Source organism: Chelon labrosus, assembly GCF_963514085.1.
Source record: "Chelon labrosus genome assembly, chromosome: 21".
NCBI classification, from domain to species: domain Eukaryota; kingdom Metazoa; phylum Chordata; class Actinopteri; order Mugiliformes; family Mugilidae; genus Chelon; species Chelon labrosus.
The window spans coordinates 22832806-22850887 of record NC_140354.1 but is presented as its reverse complement, the minus strand read 5'-3'; the positions used below and the strand labels follow the sequence as shown (position 1 = coordinate 22850887).

Here is an 18082-nt window from a genome sequence, read left to right as displayed (position 1 = left end):
GCCTGTGGGGGCAGTGCTATGATCTGGGGTTGCTGCAGTTGCTCAGGTCTAGGTTCAGCAACATTATGTGTCCAAAGAATGAGGTCAGCTGACTACCTGAATATACTGAATGACCAGGTTATTCCATCAATGGATCATATTCCAAGATGACAATGCCAGGATTCATGGGGCTCAGATTGTGAAAGAGTGGTTCAGGGAGCATGAGACATCATGTTCACACATGGATTGGCCACCACAGAGTCCAGACCTGAACCCCACTGAGAATGTTTGGGATGTGCTGGAGAAGGCTTTGTGCAGTGGTCAGACTCTCCCATCATCAATACAAGATCTTGGTGGAAAATGAATCTGGAGACATCGGAGAAGATTGTAGAAACAATAACACAGCGAATGTGTGCTGTAATCGAGGAGAAAGGAGTTTCAGTGAAATATTAGATAGGGGGACCTTTTATTTTGGCCAAACAGTGAATAGTTGCAGGACGCAGAACTGTTCTGTACGGAAAATGCTCAAGTTCCACTTTGTTGCTTCCATACTTCTACCCTGCGGATGCTTTTCAGAGGAAATGCAAAACATTTTTTAAATGTAATCCTTTGCTGTTGAATTCCATGTCACAAAATAATAAAAAAAATAAAAAATAATGTTATTAATTTAAAAATATATATGAAGCACTAGACATTACTCAGGATTTTATTTAATAATATTAATAATTTGATTATTTTGTGAAAAGTTGTCATTATAAGCACAAAACTTCTAAACCTTATTCAGGTTATTATTTTTTATAATCATAACCATAAATATGAAATTTGAAGAAAAAAAAAATAAGCTCTAAATATTAATAATAATTTCTTCACGTTTAGATTTCTCTTTGTTACGTAAGTTTCCCTCTTTTATTCTGAAGGTGGCAGGCCGGAAGTGGTGTGCGCATGTCAGCGGCCGTTGGCTCAGATTTTCCTGCGGCGCTTCGCTTCAGTTTACTCCCATTCAGAGGAGACTGTCCGAGCCGACCAGCAGCACCGCGGTAAGAACGGACAAAACTCTTATCAAAACCATAAAAAAACTCACTTTTAAGCTTTTAAACATCACCCGTTAGCGTCTGCGGAGGAGTTAGAAAGCCTTTTCAGCACTTAGTAGAGGAAAGTAGCGGCTAATTTACCGTTAATTTGTCAAAGGAGGAATTTGTTTACGAAAAAAGCGACTTCCTGCATCTGCACCGTCTCACTTTACGTTGATTTAAAGTTAACATTATTAGTGTTTTAAAGTGTTAATATTCGCAGTTGTTGGTTTTTAAAGTCGTTGAGTGGAGCAGGAGTCGCTGGTGGTTGATTTCCGGGTGTTGAGTCCTGACCTGAGCTGGCAGCCGTTAGCTAAACCAAAATGTCACCCTAGTGCTTTTTAATGGGCCACAGACTCACCGAGCTGATGAATTAACTGGAAGAAACTAAAAGAAGTTCATTAACACGAGTCTAATAGCCGGGTTGGAGAGGTGTCCCGCCTGTCATGTTGGTGCATGAGGAACATTTTCGGCCACTTCCTGGAACTTCTCTTTTAATTTGCACACACCTAAAAAGCTGAGCAGCCTCCATTTTGGCTTTTTTTTTTCTTTCCTCCACAGACAAGTGCACAGATACCACAGCTCCACTTTCTTCTCTGTGCTCTCCTGTGATAGTTAATGTATGCATTCCTCACAAAAACATAGAAACCACCCTTTTTTTTCTGTCTGTGCATGCGATGATTAATGACAGGGAGGGATTTTTCTTTTGCCTCCTGAAGTTTCAACCTGAATATGTGCAACAGCCTTGCAGCGGCCGGATGTCTTGTTCTGCAGTTTTCTTTGCTTTATATGTTTTATTTTTTGAGTCTGAGGTAAAAAAAATCACTAAAAGCATCAAGTTATATATATTTTTTTGTTGTTTTTCAGTTTAAGCGACAAACAGCAGCTGACAGGATGAAGGTCAAGTGTCAGAACCGCTGAAACAAAACAGCTTGTACTTTTTAGATTTACCCGTGAAGTAAAAAACAAACCGATCTTCTCTGTTTCTGTTAGCTGTTTCTTTTTTGTGCGTTTCCTGTGAGAGTTTTGACTCGGCCTCACAGGGGACCGGTTCCTCCTCGCACACACACCGCGGTCTTCCTCCGCTTTTAAGCGATTAAATATCTCAGCTCTCGTGTTGCTCCTTCGTGGCGTCGGTGGCGTCGAGTAGAAGGAAAAGCCCTGCGTTGTTTAGAGCCTCCTGTGTTGGAGACTGTTGCCCAGGGAGGCAGCCCGAATCTGGGCACGCTCCTGGAGGGCCCCCGAGGAGCCCTGACCTTTCAGCTGGCACCTTGGCCGTCCCATTCACTCCCTGCTTCCTGCTGGATTTCTTCACCGGCTATTTTTAAAGCTTCCTATTTGCTGTGGTCTTTTCCTGGGATAGAGTTGGCTTCTTTCTTTACCTCTTCTTCTTCTTCTCTCTGAGATGGAAAGATTTCAGCAAACACCCTGCGGACTTTGTCTTTTTAATCACGCCCATCACACGTTTTGTCTTTATTCCTCGGGCCCCTCGTCTCTTCTTGTTAAGGCTGGGTTCCTGTACGTTGCATCAGCTCTGCTAAGGCTGCAGCACTTCCTCAAAGCGCTGGTATGTCACACTCTCTAAAGCCTAAACCTGATTTTTATCTTTTTAACATCTAGCCAAACCTGCCTGCGTTCATACCGCTACAGCACCTTCATTCATTCATTCATTTTATTTACTCTTTAAACGATTAGCTTAGCATCGCAGGTTAACTTTAACAAGGTGACTTCAGCTTCATCTTTGCAGCGCTGTGGTTTAGCGCGCTAAAGGATGTGAATCATCGAGCGCTCGTCTGAAAAAGGAAGTTTGCAGCAGTTTCTTTGACGAGACGAAAGCTGCAGGCTTGACATGCAACGGCATCCTGGTTTGATTTATAAAGCACCCAAGAAATATTTATGCAAAATATAAATGCTAATGTTTGTCGAGCTGCATAAAACACAGACGTTTTTAATTCCGTTTGCAGATACTCGGTTGATTTACTGACGGGTTATTTGATGCAGGACGTCAGAATCAACTTTAAGAGGCCAAAGAGGATTTAAGAATCAGCGTAAATATCAAATGTGTCCGGCACATGAAAGAGAACGGCTAACAGAGAGGATAAAAGCAGCCGTACATCTGTGAGCAACAACCTGAGGCCGAGATGAAGCCGAGAGCTAAATGTCACGGTGATGCTCTGCGCTTTGTTCCACGCCGCCGTGTCTCAGGGTGTAAATTATAAATCGTGCTCGGCTGCTGGACGCCGCGTTATCACTAAATATTTCTACGTTGACTGAGATTTGAAATGCCCACGCCCTGGCTCTGATAATTACTGATAATCCTGAGCAGTAACGTAGTTTGGATTATTGGTGGTTTTAGGATTATTTCCTGATTCGGTTCGGTATCGATTAGTTTAGAGATACTTGAGTTGGTTCCAGAGGTTTGTGGTGTCACCTCAGTCTTCTCTCTCTCTCTCTCTCGTTTCTCATCTTTCACGTGTCTTCGCTTTTGTCCATCTCGTCTCAGTCACTGTACTTTATAAAGAAGTCACGTTTCATGTCACACGTTGACTCATCTGCAGCGAGAGGGTGCAGGACATTATTTAACTGCTTCTGACCTTTTTTTACTGATAATCCTGAACCGTGGCATCTTTTGCATCATCGGTGGTTTTAGACGGGTCATGATCGGATCGTTTTTGAGTTTAAAGCGCCGACGTCTATATCTATAAAAACAAGAAAACACAGGCCGTTTCCTGCAGATGTTTGGATTTAAAACAATGGATCTGGAAAAAGGTGTGACGGCAGAGAAGAGCTGGAACAAAAGACACGAGAGAGAGAGAGAGAAGATGGAGGAGGCGCCACAAACCTCTGGAACCGACATTAGCTTGAAGTAAAGCTGAAATACCTCCTATAAATTAATTAATACAGAATCAAATTGAATCAGGAAGTCGGTAGCAGCGTCCAGCCCTGATCAGATTTACCTCCAGTCCACGGAGGTGAATCTGATCTTTGATTATTGTTAAACGTGCCAGAGAAGATCGATGCTCTGTTCTCGTCAGTAACTCGCTTCGTCACCGGCGACGCCTCAAACACTTTCCCTTCCTGTCCCCGAATGTCCCCGCCACCCCTACCCCAGAGCATAATCCCAATCGTATTGCCCGGCGACGTTGCTAAGGAACGGGAAATCCAAAGCTTCGGGCCGCAGCGAAAGCCCGGGCGTGTTTGTAAATTAGCCAACAGATTAGGAGAGTTCAGCTGCACGTCCAGCGTCTGTTGGCAGGATCTCATGACCTCGCCGCTGATTCCCAGCAGCCCCGGGACGACAACAGGGCCTCTTCCTGTCAGCTTAGCATGTAGCCTCTTAGCTGCATTGTTTGAGAGAGAGAGAGAGAGAGAGAGGAGGGGGAAAAAAAAGTCATTGTGAGGGAGGTGATGTCAGCATTGTTCACGCTAATCTCATTTTACTGAGTTAAATACTTTATTTAGAAGGAATCTGCGAGCGGTGTCTGCAGAACGCGCCCAGCAACGACAGGGAGGATTTTATTTATAGAAATTAACTGACATAGAATTAAATTACTCAGCCTGGGAGCCGTCATGAACTTCTAACATATTTGTGGGCTAAGGAATTTGTTCTTGGGGGTCTCTCTCTCTCCCCGCTGGGAACTTGAAGCACTAAAATAAATGCAGCGCTGCTAAAAAACAGGATGCAGCGTTTGATTCTAAAGACGCGACCTGATTTGACTTTAGAAATATCTTTTAAAGGAGTCGAGAAAGCTGCAGAAACCGTGGATAATAGTAAAATATGTAATTTATCTGGAAATCTCTCCTTAGGGAGCTGATTCTGACCGGGTGGGCGGGGCTTAACGTGGCGACGGGACAGACGCGTAACAGTAGACGTAAGGTTGAATTAATTTACAACTTTAATCGGATGGTGGGTTATTATCCAGTTGACGCACTCATATTTTCTTTACAAAAAGTTTCCCTAAATGAAATGTTGGCAAGATTTTAATTGAAACTAAATTAATTAAAAGCCAAAAGCTGCAGTTCCTGTAACGTCCACTAGAGGCTCCAGCAGTGAGTCAATCCCATAGACCTCCATGTTAAATCAACATGCAGTTTGGGACTCTAGAGCTAATAGTTTTAATTCATGACTCATCTTTAAAGCTCTCATATGTGTAAATTAAATCTAGGATTAAAGTTGTGCAGAATTAAAGGGTGCAGCTTCTTTGAGTGACAGGTGCAGTCAGACAAAGATGGAGGCGTCTTTATATCCGGCGTTTGTCTGTGGCGTTTCATTTTCAGTCATTTCCTCCGTGAAAAATACTAGAATTCAGAGTAGTACAAATATTCTCGTGCCAGTGGCGGGAAATGGGGGCAAGCTCTAACTCGAACGTTTTTTTTTTTTCTGTCTTTTTTTAAAATAAGCCTACAGCCAGCGAAACATCTCGGTCTCGTTTGACTGAGCACTTCCTGCCGAGCGCCTGGTGGTTTGATGCGCTGCAGGTCTGAGCGCCGAAGGAAGTGAGAAGAACAACCTGTTCCTTTTATACTTGGAAGAACCAGGTGACGGCATCTCTGCCTTATCTGGTTCTCCTGCTTCTCACGGCGGAGCTGGAAAGGAATTTATCTGAGGCCCCGTCTGGGGGGAAAGACAAGTAAAAAAAACTCTGTTGGGTTCTCAGTTCCTACTTGGCTCTAACCCGGAGGAGGCAAACCGGTTTGTGTTTGCAGTCGTGTGATTTAGTGTCGAGCAGGTGTCGTGGCGTGGTGCCCCCCCCCCCCCCCCGTGTGTGTTTGCAGATGTCTGATGCAGGTTGTGTTATCGGCGTCTTCCTCTTTCACAGAATCGAATCGATCACATTTCTGATCATGCTTCTCGGCGTTAGTTTCTGCAGGAAGTTCTTTCAACATGCAGAATTTCAAAATGACTTGAGGAGGAGAAGTTGGAGGGAGTTCAGAGCAGGGAGGAGAGTTTCACAAACCGACAGCGACTCGGCTCTGAAACCTCTGACCCTGTTGTTCTCTGCTGTTTATTGACATTCCTCTCTGCCGTCTCTTCCAGTTCGCGTAGGAAATTAATAAACTTTTTCTGCGATAACGAAGTGGATCAGCTCTCACAGCGTGTTGGTGTGATTTGTTGTGTTTTCTCTCTGAGCGGCTGCAGGTGGAAACAAAAACAGGCCGTGCTGTTATGAGGGTCCCTGATCCAGCTGCCTCTTCCAGGTGTCGATCCGCTGAGTAAACGCCAACACATGTGCTCCAGATGTTTCACGCAGGCGGTTGATTTGTCCCGACGTCGCCACATATTACTGCTGATGTGTTCTAGAAACACGTTGTTGGGATTTTGTGGGGCGTGATTCTTGTGCACAAATTCTAAAATAAAAAGTGGATTTCTGCAAAGTAATGTTATTTAATTAAACATTAAGGCATTGCATAAGTGTCCCATCCCTTCCAATAGATGCACCTTTTTGTATACGTCTCAATCAGACTGGAACATCTGGACAGTTTCATCCTCAAGCTCCTTCAGGCCGCACAGACATCAGCCGTGAACTCGTCCTCTCCAGGACATTCACCTCGTCTGTTTGCTTCGTGTCACTCTCGTCTTAGTCATAGTTCTCTTGCAGACTGAGTCAGATTGTCCTCCAGGGTTTCTCCTTATTTTGCTGCTTTCGTTTTACCCTTGACCTTCACGAGTCGTCCAGCGCCTGGGTTTTAAAAATAAAAAAAGACGATTTTCTTCTTCAAATCTATCTCGATTTAGATGCTTCTCCATTTCCTGCATCCTCTCTGGTTAGAAATCTCGCTTGCGATCTCGTGAGTCTGGTTTCTGGTTTCCCGAGTCACGGCGGTGCAACCAGATTACGCCACGTGTGAAGGCCTGAACGCTGATTGGGTTTTAAAAAGAGCTGGACAAAAGCAAAGACACGTGAAAAGATGAGAAACGAGCAGCGAGAAGATACTGGAGGTAGCACAAAGCTCTGCAACCGATGACGGTTTTAGTTTAAATTTTAATTTTGAGACTTGAGACATCTCTAAATTAATTAATGCATGATGCTGCCACCGCCGTGCTTCACAGTGGGGACGTTTATTGTGAAAAATGTGTTTGTTGTTTGTGCATAAAGAGAATAAATCTTGTTTCATTAATGTAGAGCTTCAGGTTTGCTGCAGTTTCCTCGTGTTTGTTTCTGCCTCTGGATGAAGAATCCATAATAATAATAATAATCCTCCAGCAGCCGGATGTCTGACAACCAAGCGCTGCTTTGCTCCTTGTGCAGATTTCATTAAAACTAAAAAAAAAACAAAAGGAGGAAGTGTTCAGCCGTTTGCCATCAGTCTTTATTGCCTTCCTGTTGTCTAACCGGTCCCTTCCTCTCTGCTCCGATTAGCACACCATGGCAGAGCAGGACCTGACACCAGAGCAGCTGGCAGAGATCGCAGCGGCCAACGATGAGAGCGAATCCTCCGTCAACTACAAGCCTCCGGCCCAGAAGAGCCTGCAGGAGATCCAGGAGCTGGACAAGGAAGACGAGAGCCTGCGCAAGTACAAGGAGGCGCTGCTGGGGAACGCCGAACCGGTCGCAGGTTAGCGGGGTTGTTTTTTAGGTTGTGTGTTTATGGCTTTTATAAAATCCATCCGTAGCAGGACAGAGAACAAGATAAAACCTTTAATTAGTAAAAATAAAAAACACTAAGAAAGAAAAACGTCTTGGGTAACGCTGCTCTGATCAGTCGTTTTCATCGTTATCGGCCGATGTTCTACCTAAATAATTTGATAGGCCCGATCAGATGACACGTCCCACAACATCCTCCAGCTCCAGATACATGTTCCGCTTTGTGACGTCCCGACCGCTTGTAGAGCAGCAGAACATAGCGTCCCACCAACTGTCGTCCTACCAAGCCAGTCGTCCCTCAAAGTGGACAGCACAAAACTAAAACCAGTCTTCTTGCCGTCTCCTATCAGTTTCTCTCCATCACCTACTGGAACTGGAAGGAGGAAATAGATCAGTCTGTTTTTGTTCCTTCTATTACTGGAATTTTATTTTTGTGGCTTCAGTATAATTTAATTTATGTTCAGACTTGTTCTTCTGTGCACATTTGACTTTTTCCTATTTTTGAAATTATAAAAAAATTAGTTTATTCCAGGGGAAAGCAGAGCTATATTAGTTCTGCTTTTTTGTTTGTGTCTTCCCATAATCTGCTGCATAAATGCTGATCAGAGCAACAGTATAAAAAGACTTCATATGTTTCCTATATCTATAAAATCTCATATTATTTACATGCGACGGTTCAGTTTTAAATGAGTGAACGTAGCACACTCTGGAGTGTAGTTAGAGCGAACTCATCGAGTGTTATGCAAGATTCTGTTGTTTTATTCAGTCTGATGATGGTGCAATAGAGGAAGTACTTCTGTTAATCATAAAACCTTTTAACCGGATTAGATTCTCTTCCTCTGTAACGATGATCGTCTCCTCTGTCCTAGATCCCACCGCTCCGAACGTCCAGGTGACACGTATGACTCTGCTGTGCGAGACGGCTCCACATCCCCTGGTCCTCGACCTGCAGGGTGAGTACGATCGGCCCCGTAACATAAACCGTCGGCGCTAATCACGCCGCTCTCTGTGTGCAAATATAGAGCAAACGACTTGCCGGGTGGTTAGTCGGCTAACCGGTAATGACATGACTCAGTAGAAGTGGGTTAATGAGACGTTTCCTGATGGAGGCGAGGACACCTGCAGAGCTGTGCTCCACCTGGTGGTCAGCACGGCTGCTGCAGGTAGTGGTACAGCTGATGAGAAGCTTCTTCAACCTGTACCACCCTGAACTCAGAGTATGAGTCGGGTAACATCTGGATAGAGAGGGGGAAAATATACACTGCACCGTGTCTGTACTTCTAACGGTTCAAGAACAACCACCATTTTTCTCCGTATCAGAACCTGTGGACTTTTCTAAAACTCTGATCTGATGCTTCGTTGTCTTCCAGGAGATCTGGACAACTTCAAGAAGAACCCGTTTGTTCTGAAGGAGGGCGTCGAATACAGAATAAAGATCAACTTCAAGGTGAGAGGGTCGGCCGACGTCGCTTCAGTAGAACGATTTGTTGAGCGGGACGTGATGGGATGTCATGTTGTCCGTTTCCGTTTCTCCAGGTCAACAAGGACATCGTGTCGGGCCTGAAGTACACTCAGCAGACCTTCAGGAAAGGAGTCAAAGGTAAAGCACATCCACTCATTTATAGAAACTCCATGGAAACAGAACTGTTTCCATGGAGACTAGATAAAATGATGTGATCAGACACATCCGTCACTAGAGAACTTTATTGATGATATGGAGCGTCACATCTACTGGATATAGAAAAGAAGGAGAAAAAGGAAGAGAAGAAGATCAAAGAGGAGGAGGAGAATGTGAGGAAAAAGTAAGGTCTAGAAGGAGAGAAGAAAGAGAAGGATGAGAAGGAGAAGAAAAAGTAGTAGGCCAATGAGGAGGAGGAGGAAACAAAGAAAAAATAAGCAGCGAAAAGGAGAGAAGAAGAAAAGAGAGGGGGAGGAAAAGGAGAGAAGAAGAAGGGAGGAGGAGTAGAACAAATAGGCAGAGGAAGAAAAGAAGGGAGAAAAGATCAAAGAGGAGGAGGATGAGAAGAAGAAAAAGTAGTAGGCCAATGAGGAAAAAATAGGCAGCGAAAAGGAGAGAAGAAGAAGAAAAAAAAAATAAGCAGAGAAGAAGAAAAGAGAGGAGGAGGAGAGAAGAAGAAGGGATGAGGTGTAGAACAAATAGACAGAGGAAGAAAAGAAGGGAGAAAAGATCAAAGAGGAGAATGAGAAGCGTTGAAAGACGAGTAATGGGAGGAGGAGGAAGAAGTTGGGGTGAGGAGGAAAAGGCAGAAGGAAGGGAGGAAGGGAGGCTGAGGAGGAGAGGAAAACATGGGAGAAAGATGATGGGAGGAGAGAGTGGGAAGAAGAAGTAAGATCAAGAAGGAGAGGAAGAAGTAGAAAGAAGAAAGTGATACCTGCAACTTCCTCTCAGTACGAAGCTGCTCCTGAAGCTCAGGTGTAAACGTTTTCAAACCTCCCTCCACCTTTTATTTTATTTTATTTTCCCTCCAGTCGATAAGTCGGACTACATGGTCGGCAGCTACGGCCCCAGACCGAGCGAGGAGTACGAGTTCCTCACCCCTCTGGAGGAGTCGCCCAAAGGCATGCTGGCCCGCGGCACCTACAACCTCAAGTCCAAGTTCACCGACGACGACAAACACGACCACCTCTCCTGGGACTGGAGCCTCACTATCAAGAAAGACTGGAAAGACTGATTCCTCCCTCCTCGTCACCGTCCTCCACCTTTCCTCCGCTGTCTTCCTCCTCTCACTGTCACCCCCCCCACCCTCCCCCACCCTCCTCCCTCATGCTCTTGCAGTTTATTTTCTCTAAATTCCAATCATTCCTCTCGTCACATCTTGTTTGCCCTCTTCTGATTAAGTATTAAATCTTTAAAAAGTAAAAAAATAAATAAATAATAAATGACGGAGAAAGCAAACAAGGTGCACAATCCAGATGTTTTGGTAAAACGACATGATCTGTTCCGCTTCTTTCCATTCCTCTCACTTGATTGTTTTTGTACGATTACCGTGATCTGCCTTGAACGCGTTGTACAGGAAGCGGTAGTGCTGAATGTACGAGGCCGCGCCACGGCCTTTGAGCAATCGCTGCAGCCCTCCTAAAGCCTCTCAGCAGATTGTTTCGAGCCGTCGAATCGTTTTGGAATCGACCTCCCGATAGTTTAGCGACCGACGAACTGCTGTGAGAACAGGGATCATGATTACCTCCGAGCTGTGGTTGATCCTCTCCTGATCAGGGTTTGTTCGTTTGTTTTTTTGTTTTTTTTAGCTGCCGCGTGGCCTTAACAACAATAACTGTTAGAAAAAGGATTCCTAGTTGAGCCATTTGCCTTCAGATTAAATATATTTTTCTTTGCCAGAAATTCATTCATTTGAGCCTGTGTTGACCAAACCTGAGCATTCGGGTTTGGCGATGTTTGTAAAAAGCCATTACATGCAGGTTGTCGATCACATCACGTCTCTTTACACCTTCCTCCCTTTCAGCGTATTTGTCTTAAAATATCTGAAATTAGCTTTTGTAAGACGATTCAACTCTAAACGTATCGGTGTCCGAGGCTCGTCCTCAGGTTTCTAGTTAAAAGATGACCACTGCCTGACTGTGCCTCCAGACTATTTACAACCGCAGACTTGACTGAAGCTTCGGGTCGAGAGACGTAGACGGTAAACACATCCCGCCGTACACAAACCTTTCTTTTTATACACTCCATGAAAGCATGTGAACGACAAAACAGATGTTGGGTGAGATTCAGTGTTTGCTACTTGTATTGCAGTTTATTGAACTCCTGTGTTCACATTAAAGTGTTCAGACTGGGACTGTGTGTGTGTGTGTGTTTTCTGTTTTTAGTCTAAGTTTCCTAAACTAAAAGAATGACTTCTGACAACACGACGGTCCATTTAATCCCAGTAAACGTTCCCTGTCTAAATCTAGTATTTGGTAGCACTGGCTTTAAATTGTTTAGCTTGGGTCAGATGTTTCAAGTAGTTTAGTCTAAAAGCTTCTCACAAAAAGTTTCAGGAGTTCCTTTCTTTTGATAAAACTGGTGGAACTGAGTCCGGTTTATAGGTCACCGCAGATCTGCCCACAAATTTACTATAGGACTGAGATCAGGGTTTTGTTAAAGCCGCTCAAATACCTCAAACGTGTCGTCCTTCAGCCATTCAGCCATTCTACAACAACTTTAGAAGTATTCTCGGGGTCGTCGTCCACTCAGAGGATCCATTTACAACTAAGATTTAACTTCCTGAAGTTTGGAGATGATGCTACGATGGCTTTCATCGATTGTAGGAGCACTTAAGGAGTTAACGCTGGCGTCTGAAAGCTTGGCTTAGATGCAGAGAAAGGATTGATGAGGACGAGGGATCAATAAAGTAAAAATAATTTATCATTATTTAATATTTTAATCTTCCTTCATCTTGAAAAGCCTCCACCTTTTTCCTCCGGCCAAACATCTCTCCAAAATGTAAGATCTTTGTCCTCACGTGCAGCTGCAAACCATTGTCTTAATTTGTTTTGTTTTTTAAGGACGTTTGGAGCTTGTTCCTTGATGGGCAGACTTTCAAGTCTCCCCGTCCTGAGCAGTGTGACGACTGTGTGGTCCCAGTGTGTTTGGAAAATGCTCCCAAGGACAAACCAGAGTTGTCGAGGTTTTGGTTTCTCTAAATTTTCCCATAATGTCAAAAAAAGATGCTTTGAATTTGAAGGTACGCTTTAATAAACATCCAACTTTAATTACATCAATTAGCCAATTATCAGAAGTAAACTTCATCTCTTAAGAATTCACACAGACGTGTTTCTTTGTTCAGCACCTCAAGCTAATCAGAAGCTTGTGTGATTCATTTATTTATTATTAAAGGACGTTTTTAGTGTCAGACAGAAACATGCTGTAGGTTAAACAGCCAATGACAGGTGTTCTTCTTATATTTGGCTTTAATTTATCATAAATACATAAAAAATAATAAATGGCAATAGTTAATCGTTTCACAACAAAGCCTGGTTATTCGTCAGCGTCGCTCAGAAAAGGCATTTTTTAATCCACAAACAGCAGAACTCCTCATTTGGCAGTTTCATATTAACGGTAGCTTGGTTCCTAGAGAAAAGAAAAGAGGCCTCCACCTTTAAAAGTTTAGAGGAGAATCCTTCAGGACAGTGAGGTAAATGAGGAGGAATCAGTTTTCAGAGGACTCACTTTTTGGACTTCCTGCTCTTGGTGGAGTTCATGTCGCTCTTGGTCTTCTGCAGCCGGGAGAAGATCTCCTTGAAGAGGGCTTTGTACTCCGGCGTGTTCTGGCTGAGCCGTTTGTCCACCTGCTCCACCTGCCGGCTGATCCCCTCCAGGGCCTCTGGGGTGGAGGGCGTTTGAGGAGGAGTGGGAGGTGCAGCGGCGGCGATGGCGGTGGTGGAGGCGGCGGCTTCGGATGTGGAGGGCGCCGTGGAGACCAAGCTGTACTCCTTCATGGAGGGGTCCCTGGAGACGGGCCGAGAGGTCTGCACCCCGGCGTGGCACAGGCTCTCCTCGTGACGCCTGCACTTCCCCAGCAGCTCCTCGTACTTCTCCAGCAGGGTGTGGTACTGCTCGTCCACCTCCCGCAGGATGGACATGCCCCGCTTGCGCACGCCGTTGGCGTGGAGGGCGTAACTGCCCTGCCGTCTGCCTGAAGCGTCCCGAGCGGAGATGGCGTTCAGAGCCGTGTCGCTGCAGCTCTTCCTCACCGGGCCTCCTTGCTGCCCCCCGGCCTCCCCAGCTTCGCCTCCCTCCTCCAGCCCGGCGCCGTCCTCCGGGGTGTCCGTCTCCGGGCCGTTATTGAGCAGCGTCTCTAGTCCGTCCTCCATGTCCCCAATCAGACACATCCTGGACTTCCTGAGCTGCTGCATCTCCTGGAGCTCGGCCTCCAGCTCCTGAACCCTCAGCTGGCAGCCCTCGGCGCCCAGGAGACGCTGCTCCAGGCGCTCGAACTCCTGCAGGATGGCGGCGCACTCCCGCTCGGCGCCCTCCCGCTTGGACCGCTCTGACGCCATGGCAGCGTGCAGGGAGGACACGATGTCTCTCAGACGCTCGTTTTCCTCGTCCAGCGGCTGCCTCTCGGCCAGGTCCACACTACCTGGATTAGCCAGAAGGAAACCGTCCTCATACCTAAAAAAATGAACAGAGCTGGATTATTATTAGAACACCACACTAATCCACATGTTTTTAGAAATGAGCTGCTCGGACCTCGGGGCTGTGCAGAGCTCCTTGAGGCAGGGGAACGAGTGGACGGTCTTGCGGCGCTCCTTCTTCTCCCGGTGGACTCTCAGCTCCTCCAGAGTCCGAAGCTCCTCGACGCGACAGGTGAGGCTGTCCACCTGACCCAGCAGCGTCTCCATGGTGCCGGTCAACCTGCACCATGGATATATTTATTACCAGCATTAAATAAAGAGTAAATAACCTCATTTATAACATCCATGGTGGTGGACATGAGGGAATGGAGAAGCAAATCAAAGTGATATTTGACGTTATTGATTGCGAGCAAGAAGACAATAACAAGAAAATGGCGTGAGAAGGAACCCCCTACTTTAGAAGAATGGCGAGAAATAGAAAGATTTGCACTGTGGAGAAAATGCTTTTTGTTAAAAAAGAAAAATGTAAGAAATGTCTGATTCCTAACAGAGCGGAAGACGTTCATGGTTATATAAACCACCAGCTTTGTCTTCACCCTTCTACTACTCCAAACCACGGCTGTTCGTGTTTAGTTTTGTTTCCTTTTCTTCCGTTATCGACAGGAAAAATCTGTGGATTTGTTCTCATTCCGACACTCTTCATTTGTTTGTTCGAAGAAAAACCCAGTAAACACTGTCCAGTAGCCGCTGCGTGACCTCTTTTTCTTCAGCGAATTATTCCCTTAAAGGGAAAGAATGTGGAGGAGCATTTAATACAGTTTTATGATTTGTAAATAAAACCTCTGCACGCATTGGGTTAGTCCTACTAATTCAACTCCTCGGTGCTCAGATGACGTATATGACTACTGCTACTCTTCTAAGCCCCGCCCTCCAAACCTTCTGATTGGCCCTGCAGATCTTTGCAGGAGCAGAACCAACAACTTTCCCCCCCGATAAAAGAATTCGTGGATCACCTGTCGATCTTCTGCTGCGACGCCTTGCTCTCCAGCACCAGCTTCTCGTTGGTGATCTCCAGCTCTCTGGCCGTCACGTCCAGCTGCTCGTACACCTTGGCGTGCTGCTCGTTCATCTCCCTCAACATCTCCAGCTGCTTGGACAGGTACTGCGAGAGAAGAAGGAGCTATTTGTGACTGCAGCATGATTTCTTTTTAAGCCCCTTTTTGACTTTTTAACAGGACGGAATCCTGTGCAGCTCGTATGGGGGAAGTTCTCTGCTCGAGGTTGGACAGGTAAAGAAAAGTAGAGGACAGGAGCATCATGCAGCAGCTTAGACTTATAGCAGCACGACTAAAGGTTAGTATTTCCAAGAACGTTAAAGAAAAGCAACTGGACTTGTAGAGTTTCTTGAAGACGTTTCAGCTGAGTCCACTCATCCTTTATTAATCCATCATGTTCATCCATAGACCGTCTACTTCAGATCAAACCCACCTCTATCTCCTGCACTTGCTCCTCATTGTTGATGTACATCTGCTGCAGGGAGTCCTCCAGCTCCTTGTTGCGCTCCAGGAGAGTCTTACCGAGCTCTGCAGCTAAATGAAGGTCTGAGGAGACAGAAAAGAGAGAGATGAAGGAGAAATATTCCTCATCGGAGGAGTCGTCAAATCAAATTCATTCCAAACCCTCCACAGTCCTCGTTCTTCTTCTGGTCAGTTTCTGTTGAGATTTGGTGCAAACTCGCAGCCGTGATAAAAGGTTCACAGGAGGTGATATTTTACAGCACAGCTTGGATCATTTATTATTCACGTCCTCTGACGATGAGACAAAAGCCAGCTGGAGAGAAGAGGAGGAGGAAGAAGAGAGTCCTGCTGGCTCTGCAAACTAGTAGCTCATAACAACACGGATGAGGAAGAGGAAGAGGAGAAAGAGGAGGAAGAGGAAGAAGAGAGGGTAGAAGAAGAGGAAGTGGAGGAAGTCAATCCTGCTGGCTTTGCATACTTGTAGCTTGAAAACAACACAGAGGAGGAGGAGGAGGAAGAAGGGGAAGAAGAAGATGAGGTGGAAAGAAGAGAACGTAGAAGAAAGGGAAGAGGAGGATGAAGAAGAGGAAGAAAGGAGGTGGAGGAAGAGGAGGAAGAGGAGAATCCTGCTGGCTCTGCATACTTGTCACTCATAGCAACCCAGAGGAGGAAGAGGAAGAGGAGGTGGAGGAAGAGGAGGAAGAGGAGGAAGAGGAGAATCCTGCTGGCTCTGCATACTTGTCACTCATAGCAACCCAGAGCAGGAAGAGGAAGAGGAGGAAGAGGTGGAGGAAAAGAAAGAAGAGCCATAAGAGGAGGAAGAAGGGGAAGAAGAAGAGGAGGTGGAGAAAGAGGGAGATGAGGATTAGGTTGTCATATAAGAAGAGGAGGAGGAGGAGGAGAATCCTGCTGGCTCTGCATACTTGTCACTCATAGCAACCCAGAGGAGGAAGAGGAAGAGGAGGTGGAGGAAGAGGAGGAAGAGGAGGAAGAGGAGAATCCTGCTGGCTCTGCATACTTGTCACTCATAACAACCCAGAGGAAGAGGAGGAAGAGGTAAAAGGAGGAAGAGGAAGAAAACAGAAGCCTCGTGGACTGTGTCAGTTCTGATCTGTGCTGCAGAGGGAAGCTGCTACTTCCTGTTTGTAACTGACCACAGATAATGAGTCTGACATCATTTATGAAATATTAGGAGACGATAAGAGACGAGAGGAGGAGGAGGAGGAGGAGCAGGAGGAGGAGCAGGAGGAGGAGCAGATCTGGGTGAAGAGTGATTATGTGGAGCAGGATGATGAAAACCCTCTGATCCAGTCTGAGGAGGTCTGGTCTGAGCCCCCCTAATCAGATCAGACAGGGTTTTAACTAAAGCAGAATGAAACACAGACAGAAGCTGAGGCTAAAGCTGCTTTAGTTCTCTGGGTCAGCAGGTGAAGGGGGGCTGGGGACGGGGGGGGGGGGGGGGGAATCTATTTAAAGTCTGGACATGGAGCTGATCTCTGGGTTTGCCCCCCCCCCCCCCCCCCCCCCCCAGCCCCCAGGAGGAGATGTTCATTCATTCAGATATTATTCAGACTATTCTGGGAAACATCACATCACTGTCAACTCGTGCGTAAAATGCGTTTTACAGCCGCCTCCCTCCTCTCCATCCTCCTCCTCCTCCTCCTCATCCATCCCTCCATCCTCACAGTGATGTTATTGTCTCCCTCCCTCCCTCCCTCCCTCCCTCCATCAATCAGGTCTCCCTCCCCCCTCACCTTGCTCCAGGTCTCTCTGGTCGTACCACGGCTCCTCTTCCTCCGTCACAAACTCCTCCATCCTTCCTGCTCGAAGCATCGATGCTGCTGCTGCTGCTGCTGCTAAACTTCTCCTCCTCCACCGGTGATCTCCCTGCTCTCACACTGACCGCTCCCCCGGAAGTGACTGAGGAAAAAAAAACAAAAAAAAACAGCTGCTGCTTCTTCCTCCTCAGCTGAGACAAATGATCCACAACAGATCAGCTGATCGTCGGATCATCTGCAGCTACAAATGAATTAATAACATAAAAAACCTGCAGCCGTGGAGCAGAACAAGCGGTGTCTCCTCCTCCTCCTCCTCCGTCCTCCTCCGACCTCCTCTTCCTCCCCAGCCTCTGATGAGCAGCTAATACTGATGATGCGTTCAGGTGCGGTGGGAACAACCCAAGCACACCTTCAGATTGAACGGTTTCCTCTGCTTTAATGTTGTTTTTCTTTCTTCATCCTAAAATCATCTTATTTCACTCAGTTACCACCGACACTAAGTTTTCAAAAACATGAAAAGCTCCAAATTAAATTAAATTAAAGGGATGAAAACTTATCTTATTATATAATTATGTATTAATTATTCTACATTTATTTATTCCTTTACATCTCTGCATACTTTTCAACTTGTTCTTTTCACTCGTTATATTTACACATTTTTTTAAATTTATTTGTATTTACACAATTTATTTTATTGTTATATTTCTACCATTTGTATATATTATTTCTCTTTAATTTTTTTTAAATCTCGTATTTCTATTATTTTTTATCATTTCCACTTTTTTCATTTTTTCATTTATTATTTATTTATATCCATCCTCTTCTTTATTAGATCTGTTTTATTTATTTATAGGACTTTAATGATAATTAAACCTCTTCAGTTTGGGTGCAGGACAAAAAGAAGTTCTAATTTACGAGGAGCTCCTGAAGGCGGCGCCACTGGAGGTAACGTCACCACAGCGTCCACAGCAGGGACGTCTCCTCTTCCTCCCCCCTCTTCCTCCCCCCACATAACATAACACTCAGCTCCAGCAGGGCTGAATGTCCCACTGGAGACA

The 18082-nt window shown here is 45.6% G+C and overlaps 2 protein-coding genes across 4 annotated transcripts; one reads left to right on the top strand and one right to left on the bottom strand.

The window, feature by feature from the left end:
- The first annotated feature begins 916 nt into the window (after window positions 1-916).
- Window positions 917-11448, top strand: arhgdia (Rho GDP dissociation inhibitor (GDI) alpha). Of its 3 annotated transcripts, none has more exons than XM_084570541.1 (6): window positions 917-1016; window positions 7412-7607; window positions 8506-8589; window positions 9007-9083; window positions 9173-9236; window positions 10127-11448. In XM_084570541.1, the coding sequence occupies exons 2-6, from the start codon at window positions 7418-7420 to the stop codon at window positions 10327-10329; spliced, it is 618 nt and encodes a 205-aa protein (XP_084426667.1). In that variant the 5' UTR covers window positions 917-1016; window positions 7412-7417; the 3' UTR covers window positions 10330-11448. The 3 variants fall into 3 exon arrangements, with proteins under 3 accessions (XP_084426667.1, XP_084426666.1, XP_084426668.1); XM_084570540.1 differs by lacking the exon at window positions 917-1016 and adding an exon at window positions 2577-2616; XM_084570542.1 differs by lacking the exon at window positions 917-1016 and adding an exon at window positions 4900-4921.
- Window positions 11449-12432: 984 nt separating this feature from the next.
- On the bottom strand, window positions 12433-17143 carry cdr2l (cerebellar degeneration-related protein 2-like). The gene is made up of 5 exons (XM_084570390.1): window positions 17001-17143; window positions 15218-15330; window positions 14743-14891; window positions 13845-14009; window positions 12433-13766 (listed from the first exon to the last, which is right to left on the bottom strand). The coding sequence occupies exons 1-5, from the start codon at window positions 17077-17079 to the stop codon at window positions 12818-12820; spliced, it is 1455 nt and encodes a 484-aa protein (XP_084426516.1). The 5' UTR covers window positions 17080-17143; the 3' UTR covers window positions 12433-12817.
- Window positions 17144-18082: the final 939 nt, after the last annotated feature.